The following is a 22,964-nucleotide window of genomic DNA, read 5'->3' as shown; positions in this document are numbered from 1 at the left end:
AGAGTAGGCTAAAACCGTGATGACAAAGTCATATGTCCATATAAACAGGGTGCCTGAACTTTAATCGACTTCAGCATGTTATGTTGCACAGCTAAATGCTGCCACCTGCTGATAGGTCCTAAACCCACAGCAGTGATTTTACAACAAAGCCCTCTGAATATTCTCAGATGCACCTTCACAGCTGGTGTAGGGTCAGAAGAAGCTTTCTGAAGCCAGATAGCATCAGATATATCAGATATATTTATGGGCCACTTAAACCAATATTTCCGAGTTAAACACATTTTCCCACACACCAGATATTTGAGTATGTCCAGTGTGAACAGAAGAGAATAAAAAGCATCCACATTCTCACAGGTTGTATGTTCAAAAAGCGAGCTTGGTAATGCAGGGAGTAGGGATTTAGCACAATGCCCATTGTCTAAATTTCCTATATGCAGAATTCATCTACACAGTGAAGGTATTATTAATTTCTATAGTCATTTTACATTAAGTCACACTCTCATTTAAACCAACAAGCATCTGTATCTGTAATGTTAATGAAGACATGGATACAGGGAATGTATGATAAGATTTAATGGTTGCTAGCAGTGTTGGTTACACAGTTCCACACAAACTTCACTCACCTTTGACAGTTCACTGCTGATTCTTTCATAATCTTGAACACTTTTTGAGTAGAATCCAATAGTGCAGCTGGGGTCCATTTTGATGAAAGGCATCTTCTTTGGCGATGGACAATGATATGACTAAAATGAAATAGTTATGTGATGTTTTAGAATTATTATAATCAGAATTCTGTCTTGATGATGTGTAGTAGATATTATGAAGCAGCATTTACTACATGGCTCCGAATCCATTTTTAACCACACAAAACAAATAAAAGCCTAATCTTGGCCAATCCAAATGTCTCTTCTGAAAACTTTCTTTCTCTTTTCTCTTACTTGCTTTAAAAATGTTCCATTCCATTATTTGCTGTGACAGACAGGCCAAAGGAATGGATCAATATTTCTGTCTATCACACCACATACTCCTGCATGCCAAAGTGTAAAAATAAGGTATGATGCTGAAATAAAACAAGAAGAGTATGATATACTACTACTTTATGCTGGTTCTGATATATAACAGTACACATTTTAGACTGTGCTTCCCTTTTGTAGGAGATATGTCTTAGATGTCAGACAGAGGGGTAAATCGACTCTCCTGTGTTCAGTAATTGAGTGCAGAGGGCTGCTTTAAGATTCATACCCTTAAGTACTAACAGAAACTATTAAATTCACATCACTAGGCAGCGGTCAGCTTTTTTGTAATTCCACATTACCTGTAGAGGAAAATCGCTTGTGCTGACATCCACAAAAGACTGACAGTAATGAGGGTCCATGTAAATCAAGCTGTCATCTGCAAGGACAAAACAAAAGACAAGTTATTCAAAAAAACACCCTGATTATTATAATGCATATCCTTCCTCAATTTCTATGCAGAGCAGTTCAAAGTCATCCACAGACACTGTTAGCTTCCTAACAATTGTAAGCTCAAGTATGCAGGGTTTTTTTTTTGTTTTTTGCTTAGTCCTTCCCCAACTGGAATGGATTAAACTCTGCATAATCAAATCTGGTTGTACAAGCACATTCTTTACAAGGCAAAGGGTACTGTCATTTAATTTTGGTGCGGGAAAATTACTTTTACAAACACGCAATTATATTCCGTCATTTGCATATGATAAATGCAAGCAGCAGGTTGGACCTGGCAGGGAGAATGTATTGCTTGTCGTTTAGACATCATCGCCAGCTGTATTTCAAATTGCTAAAATGTAAATGGGTAAATATTGACTACCAGCATGTACAACTGAAGGTTCCTACTGGCTTCTGAAGGTGATGGAGAGTGGGCTGCTTTGTGTAGCGCAGACATTTATGCATGCTACTTATGGAAATCTATTAGAACTCCTAGCTGGGACGCTCATACGTGATGAATGGGGCACCGTTTTGATGGGTCAGAGAAAATAAAATAAGCACGGTTTCGCCGATAGGGCCTGTGCCTCTGCAGAATGCATTAACTTACTTGTACTCTTTTTGAACCCTTGGAAAATTATGCAAAATGAGTTTGGAATAAGAGACTCACCTTGAAATCCAACAAAGTAGTAGGCCTGTTTAGGTTTCCCTCCGATGATGCCAATACAGTACTCCAGACTTAAGATGCCCTGGGGAACATACATTAGGCTGAAATTTATTAAACTCAGACCATACTGGATATTATCCTCTGGAAGACACTCATGAGGAAAACCAGAGTGGTTGCTGTTGCAAGAAGAAATTGACATAAAATCAAAGAACTCTAGTTTAATCAATCTTATATGACACACTTGCTGGTTATGAAATAGCAACTGTTTCTACCTACATTCACCTTTTATAGATAGATGCCTGTACATCTGTGCTACCACATAAGCACAAAAAAACAAAAACAAAAAAATACCCAAGACGTAAGAATGAATCCCACAAATACAGTGAGATATTCAAAAATAGAGATGGTACATAACAATATTCTTATTGATTTTTATGATATCATATCATAAAGACACTTCCTTTATTTAATTAACTGTAAAATTGTCATCAAATGCAAGTTATTCCTTTTCGACTGGAGGAAAATCTCAAAATACATATTTAAAAAATTGAATATTATTGTAGCACTTGAGTCCAACATTTTCCAGCTTAAAAAAATATCTATATTTATTATATACTACACCTCCAAAATTCAGTATATCATGTGCATTTTTTGATTTTCATAATCAAGTTTTCCCAAACATATTCAATGATGATTGGGTCAGTCCACTGTTCTTTTTTTTTTTTTGAAAGATTGTGAGGTGTAGTATATATATATATATATATATATATATATATATATATATATATATATTTGTATATACATATAATACAGTGGAACATGGAAAAAAAAACACTTTGTTCCAAATAAAAGCGTGGATCATCGTCTGTCTCTTAAAAAGGTGGGTTAGGTCTTCCCAATTTCTCCACAGAATTTATTTATTTATTTATTTATTTATTTATTTTGTACGGAACTTTGGTGGAAATATGGTGTCTTTAAATATACTGTATAAATACAACTGACTTGACCTTTAAAAATCACTTAAATACACATTCTCTCCACAGCTTCATTTCTGGGATTCTGAAAAATTCGCCTTTATATTGTGTGATAGCCTCACCTTTACAAAGTTGAAGTAGTCAGGGTTAATCTTTTCTCCTCCCAGTCTGACAGGAATGAGGATGATGACGGCTCTGCTGTCAGCGCCATGCCCCTCAGGACCCCCAAACAGATCCCTTGGAGCTGAGTGGCTCTCAATAACATCAGCACTGTACACTACAGGTAATCAATAACACAGAGGTCACAGTGAGGTCATTTCAGAGTAAGGTCTGTCTCTTACTGTTTTTTGGTGCAGCCAAATGAGAATGTCAGATTGCATTTCATTTAGTCTTCTAAACTAGCATGCCTAAAAAAATGCAAAGAACACTCCTACACAGTCTAGATTTATCAGCAGTTGTACCATTAAATCAATCTAACAAACAGAAAATAAATATATTACAAATAAATGTCAAAACAAATAAATTCATATTTTACCAATGCGTCAATTTATTACGTAAAGATACATATTACTTCCAAGAAAATGCCTGAGCATTCAGAGATCACAGAACTGTGTTCAGTATGGCAGCTAAGCCATTAAAAAAATATTTTTTCAGTTTATTGTCTATCTTTCTTGAGTACTGTACCATCCTAAACATGACTTTACTGTCATTACCCATACCTGTGCAGTCCTGTGCCACATAAACATTTATGCCCTGAAGTCCTGAGTCTGACGCCTGCTCCACAGCTTTTCTGCACTCCGCACAATAAGGAAACATACAGTTAATAATCACTAATTGTTTTTAAATTATTATATAATATATATTATATATAGATACAAACATTCAGCAGTAAGAAATTAAGGGCATTAACTCGACGTTTTTCTACTGTTCCACAAAAATGTATATTAGGTGTTGGAACATTTCTGTGAGGATTTCATGACACTCAGTGAGCCAACATCCAAATTCTTGGGTTTAATAAAGCTGAATTCACTACAAAACTTTTGGATGTATATGTCATTACTGTGTAATTAATAATAACACATTGTACACTACAAATAATACACATGATTTATTTGCACCCAATGCACTAAAATTCACAGGGGACAACCACCTGTAACCACCTTTACCACATGGAGCACACTATGTATACCCTGCACAACGAGTCCGACAATGGACAATGGAAAAAAGCAGCTTTTATTTTGTTTCCTTTTTTTTAGAGCAAGAATGCAACAACAAAAGTAAACAACAAAATTCTGAAAATTAAAAGTAAAGCAAGATGTATACAAACTAAACACAAAGGCAATCGAAAGCATTAATACAAACAAACAATTGTTACACAACAGTTAAATCAATCACAAAATTATCTAAATAACAAATAAATAAATAAATAAAACATATATACAAAACAATACTGCATTGCAATAGAGAAGTAACATGAACCAACCTGAGTATGTGTGCCACCACCGCAGGACCATACCAATCCCCTGCTCTTTTTCCTGAGGTCATGCCCAGATGGACCAGCCTGTGGACCCCCAACTGAGTGGAGGGAGTATCTCCAAACCAAGAAATAATAGTGCGGTGGTACACCTCTTTCAGGTGGGAATCAGCCTCTTCTGCACCCCCTGGACAGAAGGACTCTGGTACTTTTGGTCGGTCTCCCTGGAATGAAGCTTCCAATGAGGCTACCAGTCTTCGTGCAGCACTGCTCGTCCGCGTCTCTGTGTCCAGTGGTTCCAAAGTCAGAGCTTCAGTCCATGTCCAGTCTAAGTAAACACACACATGCACGCAAATAATTATTTTAGATTTGACAGAATTTAGAGTATTAAACAAACAAACATTTTTTATTCCTTAATAACCACAAAAAACACTGTCTGCAATAACAACGGGGAACACATTGCACCACTGCACAGCACAAGGGTTGCAAATATGAAGTAAATAGTATGATTAAATGAGGAATATATCAAAGTAAAGAAAGTCATATTATGAAGTGCTGTTGCATCACCTGGAGGGGTAGAATCCCCAGGAGCAGAAGCTGTTGTGAAAACTCAATAATATATTGGACATGCACATGTCTACAAAAATTTGCAGTAAAATGTATCACTGCAATATATTAGAAATACGACTTGACTGTGTGTTCTTTGACCTTGATATACACATATTCACACATTCATATATTCATCTCCTTTTTTGGCTCTATTAATCGCTTTCATTCTATCTTCAAATACCCATTTTGTATTTTTGTCATTTCTTTTACTTTATTTCTTCATTAAGCCATATCTTACAGATTGTCTTAAATGTTGGTTCCTTGCCAACTTAATTATGTTTTGTATATCACATTTCAAATGTGTATACATGTACATTCACCATATATTCTATGTATAACATACCTGGTTAGTTAAAACAGCTTTTCTGATTCCAAATAATTGTAGTAAAATATTTAAGATGGATGACAAATCTAAACTATGTATGATTTAAAAATTAATATATATTAAAGAGAGGGATCAATACATTTTAGCTTAATCTGATCAAAACCTATTTCATTATATGTACCTTTATCATAGCTAAACTTTACTTGGTTAATTAGCCAATTACAATAGCCAGAATCTGTCCATATGCTGCTGAGGAGCAATAGAATGTCTTTCAGAAGTCCTCAAATAAAGTTGCCTTAAATCACACTGAGCTATTTTACAGACACATTTAAGTTTGACTTTTAATGAGAAGGGCTAACACTTAAAGAACAGTCCAATTACAAGATTCAGTGTGGCCAGTATTTCACTTTTACTGCACTTTACCCTTACAAACATGGTGGGCACCTAAAGTGGCAGTGGTAGGAGTGGCGAGGGTCATAAAGGGTGCTGGACTTGGCTCGGAAGCAATAAGTTAATGACCTTGCTAGGTGTCAGATCATGTAATTGATCAATAAATATCATTTAGTAGCCATCAGTTTCTTTTCTAGAGATTTTTGTAATGGCATATTTCAAATTGCCATTTGATGCTAAAACGTTGTTTTCCAAATGGTGGTGATAAACTGAAATTTGATCTCACCTGTTCTATTAACCTGTTTTATTAGTCAGCTATGGTCTTGTCATTGGAGAGCCCATTTTTCACTCCAGATTAAATCTCAAATCCAGCCCCTTTGGGTTTAAAAACAAAGTCTAGATCTAATAGATTTACACATATTCATTTAGTTGTGACTGGTGAACAAAGACTCGGGACAACACTCAATTTCCCCTTATCCTTGTAGTAGCCACCTACTTTTGTGCAGGGAATTTGCTGACTTGCATTTGAAATATGCTCAACAAATCCGCGATCAGTTTCACTATTGAAAATTTCTAGGCACTTTTAACAAGGTGTCCAATGAGTCTGTGAGAAATCTGCTAAAATTGACCAAAAATAAAAATAAAATAAATAAATAAAAAGATTATATTCAATTTAGCTATATATAGAATAACGATAATAATAATAATAACAATAACATGTTTTTAATATTATCAGTGATAATTACATATGCTTTAAACAGCTTAAAAAGTAATTAATAATCAATTACAAGATACAGAAAAGGTGACAAGAGATGGAAAGGGTGACAATTTTGTCAGACCTTTTGTTTGTCAGATAGCAAACACACATCCATCTATGCCAGGGGTGTACAAAGTCTGGTCCGCTGTAACATTTTAATTGGTCCACTTTTAATCAACATACCTTTCATGAATACAACATTAGTGGCTCACTGCACCTGGCAGTTGTTTTCTTTCAACTGACACTGGCAGCAGTGCACCAATGTATAGGATGTTGCACCACTGTGTCTATGAACTATGCTAAGCCTAAATGCTATTCATTCCTCAGGGCCAGCAAAGTAATTCACAGAACTACAGTTGGCTGCAGCAAAATCAAAATAAAAAAAATCGCAAAGTTGACAGTGAGAACCAGCGAGTTCAAGAGAGGTAAGTATTTGCAGTAAAAAGTTGGCTTTTAAACTCTTTTGTCCAGAAACGTCTTTACGACATGATATCTCATAATAATGAAATGCTTATCACATCATAACAACATTCTGAAGAATTTCTTTTAATCGTGTGTGGCAGCAGTATGCTTCCATACTTTTGATATACTGCAACAGTTAATGCTCTAAAGTAGAGTAGTTAATAAATATAAACTGTTTTGTAAATTTGCGTTTTTCATATTTTGAATACACTGTTATAAATCATTTATTAATAATATATTTGGAAAGAGAGACTGGCCTTTAAGAATTTTGATATGATCAAGTTCGGCCCCTTTTGAAAAAAGTTTGGACACTATTCTGATCTATGTTGTTAAACCTCAGATCTTGTTGGATGCTTACCTTGCTTTCTCTTCTTTATCATGTCTTTTTAGACATTAAGAAAATGTGGCATCCTTTAACATATGAAATATGTTAAATAAATGAATGAACTAATGCACATTCTAAAGTCTTCTTGACACATTCATAAAATTACTTGACACTTTCACTTTTAGGCAAACAATAGGCACTGCTGCCCATTCTATGCATTATAAATGATTATAAGTATTTACACCCTAATTAATAATCATTAATAAACAGATTTTAAACAATTTAATAACAATTTATGAGGGTAATCTTATTCTGAACTGGTATCAAAGTATACATTATAAGAAATAACTGCTAAATTAATATTTAACATACTTGTTGATATGACTGGTAACAAGAAAATGTTGGAAAAAATGTGCTCCATTTAAATCATTAGCATTATCATGTCTCCAAAAGCAAATAAGAAGACCTCAAATTGGTTGCCACCTTACATCAACTACTTTTTTCTGAGCCATTCATTTAGATGTCAGCCAGCAGAACAAACCCAAATATATGAAATCACAATACAAGACTGAATTAAATTGTTATTACCAAAGCATTAATATTTGCAAACTGACCTCGACCCAAGAAATGAAGCAGGAGCCCCTGGGCCAACATCATCTGCCCTGCCCGAAGAGTACAGCCCCATCCACAGTCTGAAGTGACAGTGGAGCCTGGGAGAGCTTCAAACTCTTCTCGATAAGTCAACCACACACGGGAAGCAAAGTCCCTTCGAAAGTCATCAACGTTGCCCAAAACATCATCATCATGATAGAACTCATCTGTGTTACAACTTTCTGTAGGGCTTTCTTCATCTGTAATATAAGCAGTAAGCCACAGAAACACATCAATTAAGAAAACTAATATTTTAGATCATGACATGGGGTGGTTTGTGTTTGTATCTGTATATTATGTATTTTACCTTCTGCCTTGAAATGGTAACATTTCCCCAGCAAGAAAACAGGAGAATTGCGGCTAAAGGAGGTCTTCGTTTTTAGAACCCAGCCTTTAATAAAGCAAATAAATACTCTGTATTTTAGATTTATTTCAAGTCTGGTAATACGGTCACTTTGACATTATCAGACATACTAAAACTGTTTAAGCTATGGTTTTTCAACCTACAAACTCCCAGGTTAAAGCAGTGGTCCCCAACTATGTATCTTGTATGTACTTTTTGTGAACTAAGTGGCAAATGGAAAACATTTCCTTGAGGAGAATTACTGAATATATTAAATTCAATACAAAACAGCTAGTTAGTTTTTTAGCATAATGCTTTTGCACATCATCAGTATATCCAGGAATATTTAGGGAACATGTACTTTTATAATATTGAAGAATGCTTGTAGTTCCATGCAGTTTTTCAGTGATCTCCATTTATACGTGTGCCACTGCTTCTTTTGACCACTGTCTATTTCAAAAAACATCTAAAACAATAGCAGCTGTGTATGTGCGACATGGGATAAAATGAGCTATAACTGTTTGGATTAAAGGTTACAGATTTTTTTATTGATATCATTTAATGTTTTGTTGAGAAATATTGAAATAAAATCATAAAATAAGATGTGGCATATATCAACATTTGTTCTCTTGTTGGGTAAAGTTGTTGAGGGAGGTGTGAAATTCTTCAGTTGAGCTAAATCCAGTATGTCAGGGAACTTTGGCCCATAAATAAACATTTACGTTAAGCTTTGCCTATATCGAACCTATTAAAACATCAGATTTGTAAGGTTTTGTCCATTTCGTGTCCATTAGCCTGCTTAGATGCTAGTCTGGTTATCTGGAAACGTAGAAATAATGTATTCCAGCTAAAACTGTAATAGTACATGCCTTTAGAACTTACTGTATTTCAAACTGTTCCATGCTGACATGAACCTTGACTTTAACTTCTCCACCTCGTCACTCTCTTTAGTCTCCATTTTATCAGCCACAGAGGAGTGGAACCCATCACAGCACAGGCAGTGGAATGACCTAAAAACAACTGGCCATGTCACACTGAAAAAGGCAAGGCATCTGTAAAACGTGAGCTATATGCAGTTCACTCTTGAATCAAGACAAAATTATAATAACAATTCTATCAATCCACGCACTGGCTGTATTTAGTTTTAAGACTGGAATATTAGATAATACACATACCATCTGTCATATTTTAAAAAAAATAATAAAAAATTACTTTTATAGTCCACAAAAATATTAAATAGTATTTAAATCTGGGGTGGTAGGAATATATATTAAATACATTTTAGGGGGAAAAGAAAATGCCTATAAAAAGCCTTTAGCCTACTAATTTGTTTGTGAAATACTTCAAATTAATTTTGATATAGGCCTATGTTTTGGATCACTCTCCTGGTGTATTAGCCATCTAACTCTGTCCTGCTTCAGTGGGATATTAGCTTTTAAGATTTGTTAATTTATTTAATGGAATGCTTTATTTTTCTTAGTCCTCACATCACATCAGAAGTGAATATGTGTGGTTTACACATTAATCTGTAAGCGGAGATAGAGAAGTCAGCCATCGCTGAGCTGTCAGGAATGTTGTGCATCGTTAAGCTAGTTGCTAACTGACAGAAAGGACCTCAGAAGAATAGAAATGCGGCAGACCGGTACAGACTACAAAGCATCTCCACTTGTGATATGTATATATTCGCTATTTGTTGTCAATAAATGACTGTACCTGCTCAGACTCCCTGCAACATTTCTGAACTCATTTCTCCTACTTCTCCTGCACCACACTTTTTGTTTACATTTTGAGGAAGTCGCCACCTTCATCAGTTCTCGCGAGATTTCTCTCTCTCTCTCTCGTGTGTGTGCCAGTGCGAGGACAAAAACTGAGGACCAATCATGACGTTTTACTGAGAATAAATAATGTGAGCTTAAGTTACATTTATGATTTGTGTTAGGGTTACGTTTAGAGTAGCTTCTTTTGGGTAAGGTATGAGTAAGTCTGGGTTTATGTGTTATGTGAGCACCGCGACCCTGAAATGGACAAGCGGAAAAGATGAATGAATGAATGTTATGTGAGCGTGAGATGTTTTTGAGTGACAGCCTAAACAGTGCACATTGTAAAGAGTTTCTGATATAATTTGCATCATACAGATTCAGTGCTTTGGGTTGAACATCAAAATGGAAAACCTCTTAAAATTCTATGGGAATTTCCCAAAACATAGCCAACCTCATAAGACTATAACGAGCTATAAATACTTTTGATGGTTTGCCAGATACAGTTAGAAAACTGGCTCACTTCTCATTATAGTAGAGTAAATTAAGAGTAATACAACAAGTTTATATTACTCATAGGAATTAATTAAAGAATGAATGACAATAAAATATATGTGTTACCTAGAAAACATGATAAATATATTATTTTAGTGATTCATATATATATATATATGTGTGTGTGTGTGTGTGTGTTCTTTTGGAAATGTGTAACAATTTTTATCTGATTTATCGTTTTCTTATTATTATTTGGAGTAATACTGTCCAAATCCATCTTGTTCCTTCTGACTGAGCAATGCAAGCTTGTGTTCAGTTGATCAGATAAATCATCTAAGAACAGCAGATGTCCTTCAAACACACAGGGGTGTGTGCTGAGTCCCCTGCAATACTGTCTTTTCACCCATGACTGCAGTCCGGCCCACAACAGCATCCTTATCGTCAAGTTTGCCAATGACACCACAGTGGTCGGACTCATCTCTGAGGGAGACGAGACTGTTTACAGACAGGAGGTTCTGAAGCTGGCTCCTTGGTGCTCAGAGAATAACCTGGTTCTGAACACCAAAAAACCCAAGGGGATCATTTTTGTCTTCAGGAAGCACTGACCTACCCCACTTTACATCAACAGTGAGTGCATAGAGAGGGTCCACATTTTTCTGTTTCTCTGCATCCTTATCTCTGCTGACTTGACTGGAAAGACAACACCACAGCGATCATCAAGAAGGCTCAGCAACGGAAACACCTACTGAGAGTCTTCAGGAAGCACGGCCTGGACTCCAACTTGTTGCTGACCTTCTACCGCACGTCCATAGAAAGCCTGCTGACATACTGTATCACAGTGTGGTATGGCAGCTACACCATGGCTGACAGGGGGAGGCTTCAGAGAGTAGTCAAAACAGCACAGAAGATAATTGGCTGCCCTCTCCCCTCCTTGATGGACATCTACACATCACGCTGCTTGAACAGAGCAAAAAAAATATAGTTAGGTACAGCTCCCACCCAGGCTTTGAATAATTTGACTTGTTACCCTCAGGGAAGCGCTACAGGTGCATCAGAACAAGGACAAACCGATTCAAGAACAGTTTTTTCCCGAAAGCCATCGCCACACTGAACTCACACATGCACTGATCTCATTATCTAACCTCCCAACCCCCTGGACTTTTTGTCCAGTTCTACTCCACTTACTGTGCAATTGACAAAAAAACTGATAAATTACTCACTGTGTAATACTGTTAAATACCATTTTTCCCACTAAACAACATCCAACAGAACACAACATAAGCAACATATACAATCATCAGGAAAAAAATATCAGGATATATGGAATGCCCTAGTGACACCTAGGAAACGCTTAAAGGTTCTGTGTATGTGCAATATGCTTTTTGTACATTCAAGGTTCAATTTAATTTTACATAATGTAAAGTTTCTATAGCTTCTTTAAAAATGAAAAAAAAAAATAAAATTGATTTTCAGATTCGTATAATTTATTTGCATATATGATTGTGCAAAAAAGTGCCATTTATTGAAATGATTGAAAGATTGAAATGTATTTTCGTAAAATTGTACTGTATATTTAGATATTACACTCTCTAAGACAGACATTTTCAATCCCTAATTCTGTATTTAATTATGTGATATATTTATATTTAGTCTTGAATTATATGTATGTTATTTTTTGGGTTATGAAACATTAGTTGAAAAGATGGGGAGGGGGTTATATTAAAATACCGGATTTTGGGAGCGGATACACTTCACACCTCATCCAGTTCTATGGGTTTCCTGCTCCATTGTTGTACATTGTGTTCAGGATATGAATCATGGCCCCTCGGTTATCGCGCTGTCGCCTATAGAGCCCGCAGTGGGACTCGGCCACTCTTTACATGAGGATAGCGCTGATTCTGCTCTGGAAAACCAGCTCCTTTCTTTTGACAGAAATGTCAGTGTGACTGTAATTCTGCAGCACTGAGTCTGGGTGTGTTTGCTGTGGGAGAGGAGGATTTGTGGTGCGTGTCCTCGCCGTGCTGTACGGTAATCTCTGGGCGCTGCTGCTGTGTGTTCTGTTGTGTTCTCTGGGCTCTAGACTGGAGAACCCGGGCTGAGAACTGGATTTCTCCGCGGCTTCAGCTATGGCCGAGCGCCGCGCCTTTGCCCAGAAAATAAGCAGGTAACGTTCTTGAACTTCGTTCACGGCATGGGTCTGTGAGTTCAGTCCTTCTGTTTTCTTAACCGTTCATTCCCATATGAAGGCCTGGGGAGAGCGAGAAGGAAAAGGGGGCTCTATTGAGCCAGCGCTAGCGAACTAGCCTAGCACTATTCCACAGCTATGAAAATGAGCTTGGCTTCGTTCCACCTTAAATAGTACAACAGTTATGTCTTAGTGCCCGAAGCACCAGGGTGTAACTGCTGCATCTTTTAAGGTGGAATGGATCATTCGAATTAGAAGCCAGACCCCGAGTCTTATTGGAAAGCTCGTAATTTAGTGAAAGATGCCGGAGTGACCCACCCTAGCTTCCGAGCCGCACTCTGATGGTTTTGTGCTTGTGTTGTATATTATATCAGTCCTTTTAAGTCGACCTTACACTTATTTAATATCTTTACCGCACACGCTGTTAAATTTTGTTCTTTGCGCATAGGGTTCTCAATGGAAATTCTTTGATTTGGAGCGAGACAGCGATAGGTTGACTAACTGACAGCGTCTCGCCGCAGACAATTAACCGTTCACTCCGCCGTTCAGTTTCGTCTAACGTAGCTTTCCTTCACGTTCTCCGCGTGGAATAAGAACTAGGTTATCTCTGACAGTATTACACGGAATTTGAAAATAAGTGGTTGCGGCTCAGGAGGAGACGCTGAGCTTAACGTTCACGTAGGCAATGAACTGGGTCATTGGAGACAATCCAGTAGAGAGTGCTTTGAGGAATCATCCCACTCTTATTGCTATTGGCTTAATACACGAGTGTTTTATGTAAGCTATCTTTGTAGCGCTAAACGAGAGACAGTATAGAGATCTATAAATACCACATGTAAACCATTGGTATGAAGCATGGTATTTTAAACAGAGGAAAAACATGTGCACATGGTTTTATAGTTAATGACTGTTGCCCAGGCATTTTGGGGAAACTAGCATTTGTAGTGATCAGAATTAGAGAACATCTTATATTTTCCTAAATTTCAACGTCATTGTTGATCCCATTTTAAAGTTGTTCTACTGTGAACAGAAGGGATGAAGATGAAGTGTATTTCATATTCTATAAATATTCTCATTCACGAAATAAACTTGAATGTAAAATTAAAAAGTGCAGTAATGAAACTGAATCTAGAAAGTGATTTGGCCTACGTCACACTTTTTGGTGCTAATCTATTGCCTTGTGTCAATTTTATCTTTATTACCTGAAAAACTCTGTTTATCCCATAATCACTTTGCATCAATGATTAAACCTTGTGACAGCAGGTTGTAAGACATTTATAATATTGTATTAAATTATGCAGACACTGAGGTGGGAAATGCTGGCCAGTTCGGTGCTGACATGGACATCCTAGGGAGAGTCCTGAGCTGAACCTGATAGAGAATCTTTGAAAGTTCATTGATGACAAAGTAGTTTACCAAACTGTGGAGGAGATTGGAACTGTAGAGCAGTGTTAGAAATTGATGTCCTACAATAGCAGATGTGCTGATGTCATGCAGTGCAAGGTCTTCCACACTTCCTACTCATTTTTAAATATGATTAGTTTTTTAGAGATTTATATGCTGCTTTTCTGCTACAGTGATTACGATTCTCTAATTTTGATCACAACATTTTTTTCCCCAAATGTAACAGTGAAGTTGTGATGGAGAATATTTTTTAATCTCCTAGGTTCATCTAAGGATATATTTAAAACTGTGCTGAGCACTGAATTTGAAATTTACTTCTAATTTAGATCTCTATAGCGTGATGTAGTAGTTGAGAATTTATTAAATTGCATCATATAAATATTTCTTGTTATTATTTTCTGTTGATTTCTGCATAATTCAGTCGCAGATGTAAGCAGTGCCATTCAGTGTTGTTTACATAAAATATTGCATTGTAGAGAAACTTGCTGGTACATTAAATATAGCCTTTTTTTACCATATGAATGTTATGAAAATATCTATGTAATTATATGGTAAAATATTGTTTTTTTTCTTAATTATGCCTTGCACATATCTCTAAACTATGAATGAATTTTAAGATGTGTTTTAATGCATCAATCTTTGTCTGAGGCATAATTTGTAAGCACGTCATGAAATAGCTTTTAGAGTTGGCTTTAAGTTCTTTGGGCATTTGATTCCTATTATCTCCACCTTGAATTATTCTGACTCTGTAGGATTCTCTAGACTTGAGCACTTCACAAAAATGAATACATCTGTTTACATCTTAATGATTTATTAGGCAGTTGTTCCAGTGCCTTGTGATTATATGGATAATGACTCGCCAGAATATCGGGATCTGTTTGGGCCTTGTGGCTTCTTAATGGTTTGTTTGTGGTATCTCTGACTGTGTCTACTTTGTTGCTGGCTGTAGTTATCCTCTGTTACATTTAGCTTATCCAAGCATATACGTGTTTTCCAGTGAATTGCTCATTCATAGAACAATATCTTACTCAAATAAAATGGTTGTTGCTTGCTCCATTCAGGTTTTATATAATGATTAATGATGGTTTATGTTAAATATTTCAGTATTGACTGACATCGTTACTAGGGACTTATCTGAGAATAGTTTTCAGGTATGGTAGTTGTAGCATTCATGTACTATCTGGCTATGACCCAGTCAGGTAGTGCAGCAGTATCAATGGGATTATAACGTCTTAAAGAGATGTGTTGTTTTGGTGTCAAAGTAGCATGCAAACTACTTTCATTCTCATGTGAACCTATGGAGTGTACAAGTATTTGACAAATGATTTTACAATAACAGTTCACAATTTCTATGCTTTAGCTGCTGTGTCAATTTGAATATTAGACGTGGGTTGTCTTGCCTTGATATAATACATTTAGCTCTGATTCAAATCCTCTCCTGAACGAAAGGCTTTGAAGTACATCTCGCACACTTGTTTTGTTTACAAGAATCTCTAACATCCCTTTGCCTTGTTGTTTTTTCACTGGTGTGTCGTTGGGTCATTAACATAAATTAGTTAGATTGAACATATCAGTTTGGTTGTGCATTAAGTATTAGTTTAGTTTTAACTACTGCAATAGATTTGTTTTTTTCAATCCAGAAAGTCATGTAATATAGACTTGCTGGTTATTCCATGTATTCAGAGTGCAACAATACAATGTACAACTAAGAAGTCAAACATTAACATAAAGCACAATAAGCTTTATGCTTATGGTATTGTATTGATAAACGTTCATATTGCATAGAATCAGAATATGAGTTTTGTGGATCATTACACTCCGTCATAAATACATAAGTGAACATGATATAAACAAGGGGATTGTAAGCAGTAGATACTCATTGTTTCAGCTAGAAGCACAAATAAATTCTGGGGAGTCAGAATGAAACTAAAAATATTACTGCTTGCTCAATTGGGTACTTTCTGAAATGAGCCCTGTTCATTGTTTTCTGGTTCTGTTTGAACTGTCTTGATCCAGGACATTTTTAGATACTGTCCAGACTATGAAATTACTATAGAGTGTTGTAAGCAATCTGCCACTTGAGCTAATCACCCTTTTTAAGAACTGGCCAGTCTAAATAAAGTACTGTTCAGAATCAACAAGGGCACTAGGAGTTTGTTGATAGGTTCTGTGTGTGATGCCCCCCTCTGTTTGGGAAAGACTGCCGTCATCTGTAAGCTTATCACAGAGGAGGCATGCTAATCATGATATACATTTGCAGACCATTAAACTAACCGTACAAGCCCCTCTTCTCTACATGGAATTTGTTTGTCTTTCCTAATTATCTCAGGCTATTGTTTTGTCTGTAGTTATTTTAAGGAGTTTGACACTGGTCACCCAACTGTTTTGCTGTAAGGTCTGTGTCTAGTTGATCTGAACTCTCTGTGTGTGTATGTGTGTGTGCGCGCTGTGTTTGGGGGGGATGGGTGACACTTGCACTTGTCTAGATTAAACAGAAGGGGTAACTAATTGCCACAAGGCCTGCAAATGCTTATGCTTTTCCATAATATATGTTAGATGTCTCAGAAGTAGGGATGTTTTAGATGTACAACCCCAATCCCAATGAAGTTGGGACGTTGTGTAAAAAAAAATATAAACAGAATACATTGATTTGCAAATCCTTTTTAAACTAAATTCAATTGAATTCACTACAAAGACAAGATATTTAATGTTCAAATGGATAAACTTTATTGTTGTTTTGCAAATTTTCACTCATTTTGCATTTGAAGCCTGGGAGAGAAAAGACTGGGAAAGTTGAGGAATGCGCAAAAAACACCTGATTGGGTATGGCACCCCCGAAGGGCTCAATCAGGTTTCTTAGAAGGGAGCATCCCAGAAGGGCTCAGTTATTCAAAAGCAAAGTTGTTCACTTTGTGAAAAAATGCGTGAGCAAAATGTCCAACAGTTTAAGAACAACATTTGCAGCATACAGGGAATTTAGGGATTTCATCATCTACAGTTCATAATATCATCAAAAGATTCAGAGCTAAATATAGAATGATCAACATTGCATGTGACCTTGACCTTCGACCCCTCAGGCGGCACTGCATTAAAAACCCACATCATTCTGTAACAGATATTACCACATGGGCTCAGGAACACTTCAGAAAACCATTGTCAGTGAACACAGCTCATCACTCCATCTACAAGTGCAAGTTAAAACTCTACCATGCAAAACGAAAGCCATGTATCAACAATACCCAGAAGCGCTGCCGGCTTCTCTGGGCCCGAGCTCATCAGAAATGGACTGACACAAAGTGGAAAAGTGTCCTGTGGTCTGACGAGTCCACATTTTAAATTGTTTTTGGAAATCATGGACGTCGTGTCCTCTGGGCCAAAGAGGAAAAGGACTGTCCGGATTGTTATCATTGCAAAGTTCAAAAGCCAGCATCTCTGATGGTATGGGGGTGTGTTAGTGCCCATGGCATGGGTAACTTGCACATCTGTGAAGGCACCATTATTCTTGAAAGGTACAGACAGTTTTTGGAGCAACATATGTTGCCATCCAAGCAATGTCTTTGTTAGGGACGTCCCTGCTTATTTCAGCAAGACAATGCCAAGCCACATTCTGCATGTGTTACAACAGTGTAGCTTCATAGTAAAAGAGTGTGGGAACTAGACTGGCTGCCTGCAGTCCAGACCTATCTCCCATTGAAAATGTGTGGTGCATTAGGAAGTGCAAAATACGACAACAGAAGTTCACTTTGGGGATACTCCCTTTATACCCAATCTTGACGCTCACCTGTTTCTAATTCACTTGTTTACCTGTGGAAAGTTCCAAGCAGGTCTTTTTTGAGCATTCCTCAACTTTCCCAGTCTTTTGTTGTGCCTGTCTCAACTCTTGGAATGTGTTGCAGGCCTCAAATTCAAAATGAGTGAATATTTGCAAAAAAACTAAGTTTATTCATTTGAACATTAAATATCTTGCCTTTGTAGTGTATTCAAATGAACTTAGTTTGAAAAGGATTTGCAAATCATTGTATTCTGTTTTTATTTATGTTTTACACAGCGTCCCAACTTCATTGGAATTGGGCTTGTAGGAAATTTGACCTAGTGCTGTGTTGTATTTATAAAATTGCTATATCAGTATTTTCCAAATATATCGCTAGATAATATTGGATAATACTGAGTACTGGTATTATTTACTGAAAATTTAAAAGAGATCTTTATGAAGTTTTGAACACTAGGTAGAAACCACTGTTTTAGGAATGTTTAATTTTCATATTTGCCAATCTGAAGTAACTATCAAAGGGTATTTTGAAATGTTAAAAATATAACATTTTTATTAGTGATACTTGATATATCGGTGACCGATATAATATTCGCAGATATGTGAATTTATTTTGTGAATATCAGTCCGATATGGGAATTTTAGCCAATATTACAACTGATAACTTGGCACCTTTTTTTGTGCTTGCGCATATGCACTGATGCCTGTAAACTATGTCTGCTGTGTGGATGTTTTTCACAGTTTCTGCAGAGAACAGATATGAATAAAATGAATTTGTTTTGCTACAGTCCAATGTAAATTTCCTTTAATTACAAAAAGAGAGATTTGTTGGTTTTTAATATTGATATAAGCTACTTCAAGGTGCTAATTATTGTTTCTCGTATCAGCCCAAAAAATTCAAAATTGATGCATATCTAATAAATCAATATTAGTATGTCAGTTTCACAATTTGCTAGTATGTTTCACAAAGTATAGATTTAAACTTGAGTAGATGTTGTCAGCCTTGCGCCCAGTGATTCTGAGTAGGCTCCGGACCCACCGCAAAACTGGACGAGTGGTTGCAGACAATGAATGAATATATATGGTCATATAGACCAATTATAACTTAATTAGAATTCTAAAAAATAGCAAGCTCTGATATAGTCTAAGCTCTTGGCAAAATGGGTAGATTATTAGGATTTTTAAATAGATCCTCAAAACGAGTGTGTACTGGGGGGGAAAGGTTATTCCTTCTTAGGTGTATTATCATTTTCTCTTGGAATAGTCTGAATTTTAATTCAGTTTCTATAGTTCCTTTCACATTCAATTTTATATTTCAAATTGAATTGTGCTGAATTATAGGCAATACCCTGTGTAGGTTTAAGCAAAACTAACCCTATGTAGTATTGCATATTGTATGCTGTACAGACAAATACAGTAAAGAAATGAATAGATTTAGACTTTGTAGATGCAGGTATGTTTAAAATAATTCAGTGATATTTTTTTAGCATTAAACTTTGTAGTTTTCAGATAAACATTCCTCAGAAAGCTGTCTTCTAGTGTAACCCATGCAGGCTGCTCACTGTTTAAACCCATACTTAAACAATGGATCATAAGGGTTGATTGTGCTTAGCTGGAAGTGGCAAAACTTCGAGGGTTGATTATCTGTCCGATCGTTCAGGCCTGTACAATTTCTCTTTAACTATTTAACTAACATTTACTCTGTCGATTTGCTGCTCAGGACTGTAGCTGCTGAAGTGAGGAAGCAGATTGCTGGTCAGTATGGAGGTTCCCCTCAGCTCCTAAAAAACCTTAATGTAGGTGGCCATACAGCGAACAACTCTGTGAGTACAACACATCAAAAATCTGTGAAAACTGTATTTTCTATATTTTCCTCTGATATTTATTTATTTATTTATTTATTTATTATTATTATTATTTTATAATTACTCATTCAGTATTCCTGAACTGTTAAAATATTCCTTCATATTAAATTATTGTGTATATATTTTATAATGAATATATATTAAATGATCTTTTAGGTAGCTCGTACGTCGTGTTTTATGATCTGGGCATTTCTATTTTTAATACTGTACTGGTATTGGTACTGATGCCTTGAAGTGATGAATTCATGTGTCAATGTTAAAATGACTTGCCTTCCAGAACAACGGGCTTAGTTAGTTGTTACATCACTTCAGGATTGCAGATATGACTTCAAAAGCATGCTACCTCTGTGTTGTCCAGTCTGTATTGTAACCGCCTCCCACAAGGCCTTTTGAACTTGTGCAGTTATTTGTAGAGTAACTTCAGCACAGATGTGAGTAAAACTCCTTCAAATATCCTCTGCATAATGCCCATTACTCTTGAAATAGGGCCAATGCTCTTTTAAAGAATAGTGGTCACTTCAACAGACATTTTTTTCTTTGTTTTTGTACATGGTATAACAAGGCGTTTTTGGAGACATTGAAAGTCAGGGTTCAAGGCAGAAGGAGGTGATGAAGTGGTTATAAGTTCAGAGGGGATTGTAAAGTTTTATTTTTCTTTCTTCACTGTCTGTAGGTCCCGCTAACTGAGCCAGTGGAGCCAGTGGACTTTGAGGAGTATTTGATCACACATCCCCCCGTCATAGAATCGGGACCCCTAAGAGACCTGATTGAGTTCCCACCAGATGATATTGAAGTGCTTTACATGCCCAGAGAATGTCGTACACTGGGTCAGGCAGTTCCAGAGGAGGGGTGTGTATCTGTGTGTGTGTGTGTGTGTATGAGATCTCTGGATGTTTGGGTATTTTCTGCCTCTTAATGTATGGCTTCACAATATGGATACATTTGAGAGGCAAAGATAAAGCTAGATTTTGACAGTAGATGTTCATATTTAGCCAACATGACCTAATTATTTCCAAAAGAACCAAAACCACCTATTTTATGTAAATTATGTTTACTATTATTTGTTTAGTACAAAAAGAAATAGACAAATGTTGCTTTATAAATTTATTTAAATATTTTATAAACATTCTTTGACTGGATTTGAGTTGGGCATGACATTGTTTGGCTGACATCAGGTATTCCATAGAACCGATCAGAGTTAGTGATATGTTTGTCCAACACTTCAATAAAGACAATGACTTTGCACATTCAAACTTTAAAGCCCAATTGGGAATTTTTCCAAAATGTGCTGCAGCCCCTTGATTTTCTGGTGGCATTCATGCCTCTAAAAATTGTATATGTCTTGTTTCCCATATATTGAATATAAAATTGGCTTATTCTGTGACATATTTTTATTCATATAAGTACATTTTGGGTCAGTGGAACAGTGCCTCAAATGCAATTTCTATGAATGCTCAAATTACAGAAATCAGCCGCAAGATTATGACGTGAGTATTGCGTCACACTGATGCTTAATGGGATCAAGTGAAGAGTCAGCTCTTGAAATAGGTGTATTGAAAGAAGGATAAATCTGAGCTCTGTGTGAAAGCAGGAAAAACTCTGTATGACTTTGACAAGGGCCAAATTGCAGACAAAATTGTCTGGTTGGAGTGTATCCAAAACAGTAGGTCTTGTGGGGTGTTTCAGCAACACAGGCTGGAACCTGTCAAATGTGGGACAAGGAAAGAGAACTGGTGAACTGAAGAACAAGAACTGGTTTATGGGTGGACAAAACTCACTGAGGTGCAAGGGGAGTGGCTAAAGGCAACATGTGCATTTGAGGATCCCTTTGTACCCTTGCACATCATTGTGTTATCTGTGCAAGTGGTTCTAATCTTGCTGCTGATCAGTGTATCAACAGTCATGAGGATATCTGGATATCATGGGGTGAAAAATGAAATCTAGTATCTGAATTTGCACAGGGTTAATGTTTTGAAGGAGAAGAGTTTCTAATAAAAGGGAATCTGTTTTGAAGTCAGACATTTAAGATAAATGGAAAGGGAGAGGTATATGAAGGGTTGTAATGTAATACTTCCTTCCTCCACAAGTGAGTGCAGCCAGTCAGACTGGATTAACTTTATTCTACAGTGAAAATATACAGAATCTTTGCAGAACCCATGACGACAGGGACATGCTGAGACATGTTTATAACCCTGTCCCTTTCAGTGGCACAGGGCAGACAGAATTCCACTGAAAAATGTTGAACTTCGGATTGTGTAAAAAATGATCCCATAGAAAACCATGGCTGTTAGGGGTGGAACACCCATAATTACACACCAATGCTGTGCTATTTTAAATCTGTTATGGTGAGACTTTTCAGGCTTCGTGCTTGTGTTTTCAGTTGAGTTTTAAGTAAATAAGGGCTGTAGAGTGGGTTCAGTTTTAAACTGTGTGTAGTTTTAAATGCTTAAGTTTAAAATCTTGTCATGCTACTTAGTCAAGAAGCTCTGTATTACTGTCAGTGTAAATGACAGTTATATTAAGTAAATTCAGTCTTTTAAATCCATTAGTCTTTTGGGATTAGTCTAATGGTTTTCCCTTAGCAGAACTTATTTCATTCAAATCCTTTCCCAGCTCTACTCAGTCTTGTTTATTCTGGTTCTTCTCACGCTATTTTCTATTATGTTTATTGCATTACTTCCCATGCATTATTATTTGTGTCTTTCAATAGAATCTGATGTTATCTTTAGTTTGGGAGCTTCCGTGTCCTGATTCTCTGCATTTCCAGAGTGCAGACCATAACACTTTCCTCTCAGCCCATAACCTACTGTAATACTGCTAAATTGTGTTTTTTCTCCCCTAGGTTCATATTCATTTCAATTATCATTAACTGAATTGGGTTCTCTATATTAAGCTGTATTTGTTTATAATATTTTCTTTTGTAAAGTTGCAGTCTAACCTTATAATAACCCATATGGTAAAACATGGTATTGTGTTCAGTGTTAAGATCAGAAAATAAGCTATAATATAGAGAGGAACCCTAAAAGCATTGCCTATCAAAACAAAAAGGCAGACTTGTAATGAGCCCTTT

General features: G+C 36.4%; 2 protein-coding genes across 15 annotated transcripts in view; one reads left to right on the top strand and one right to left on the bottom strand.

The window, feature by feature from the left end:
- Positions 1–10,273, bottom strand: part of atg4c (autophagy related 4C, cysteine peptidase) — a 145,731-nt gene extending 135,458 nt beyond the window's left edge. For 4 of the 5 annotated variants that reach the window (XM_066666044.1, XM_066666043.1, XM_066666046.1 and 1 more), the window contains exons 1-10: positions 10,133–10,273; positions 9,302–9,453; positions 8,384–8,467; positions 8,040–8,276; positions 4,567–4,885; positions 3,803–3,873; positions 3,206–3,360; positions 2,113–2,191; positions 1,316–1,392; positions 624–743 (exon numbers count right to left, since the gene is read on the bottom strand). In XM_066666044.1, the coding sequence (XP_066522141.1) occupies positions 624–743; positions 1,316–1,392; positions 2,113–2,191; positions 3,206–3,360; positions 3,803–3,873; positions 4,567–4,885; positions 8,040–8,276; positions 8,384–8,467; positions 9,302–9,453; positions 10,133–10,227 (1,389 nt within the window). In that variant the 5' untranslated portion in view covers positions 10,228–10,273. The remainder of the gene's footprint in view (positions 1–623; positions 744–1,315; positions 1,393–2,112; positions 2,192–3,205; positions 3,361–3,802; positions 3,874–4,566; positions 4,886–8,039; positions 8,277–8,383; positions 8,468–9,301; positions 9,454–10,132) is intronic. The other variant, XM_066666045.1, reaches the window with a different exon arrangement.
- Positions 10,274–12,466: 2,193 nt separating this feature from the next.
- The window catches only part of dock7 (dedicator of cytokinesis 7), a 63,832-nt gene continuing 53,334 nt past the window's right edge, over positions 12,467–22,964 (top strand). For 8 of the 10 annotated variants that reach the window (XM_066664637.1, XM_066664635.1, XM_066664634.1 and 5 more), the window contains exons 1-3: positions 12,467–12,835; positions 19,750–19,852; positions 20,568–20,743. In XM_066664637.1, the coding sequence (XP_066520734.1) occupies positions 12,798–12,835; positions 19,750–19,852; positions 20,568–20,743 (317 nt within the window). In that variant the 5' untranslated portion in view covers positions 12,467–12,797. The remainder of the gene's footprint in view (positions 12,836–19,749; positions 19,853–20,567; positions 20,744–22,964) is intronic. The other 2 variants (XM_066664636.1, XM_066664633.1) reach the window with 1 other exon arrangement.

The sequence above is a fragment of the Hoplias malabaricus genome, chromosome 3, assembly GCF_029633855.1.
Source record: "Hoplias malabaricus isolate fHopMal1 chromosome 3, fHopMal1.hap1, whole genome shotgun sequence".
In the NCBI taxonomy this organism is placed as follows: domain Eukaryota; kingdom Metazoa; phylum Chordata; class Actinopteri; order Characiformes; family Erythrinidae; genus Hoplias; species Hoplias malabaricus.
This window is presented reverse-complemented; position numbering and strand designations above follow the sequence as displayed.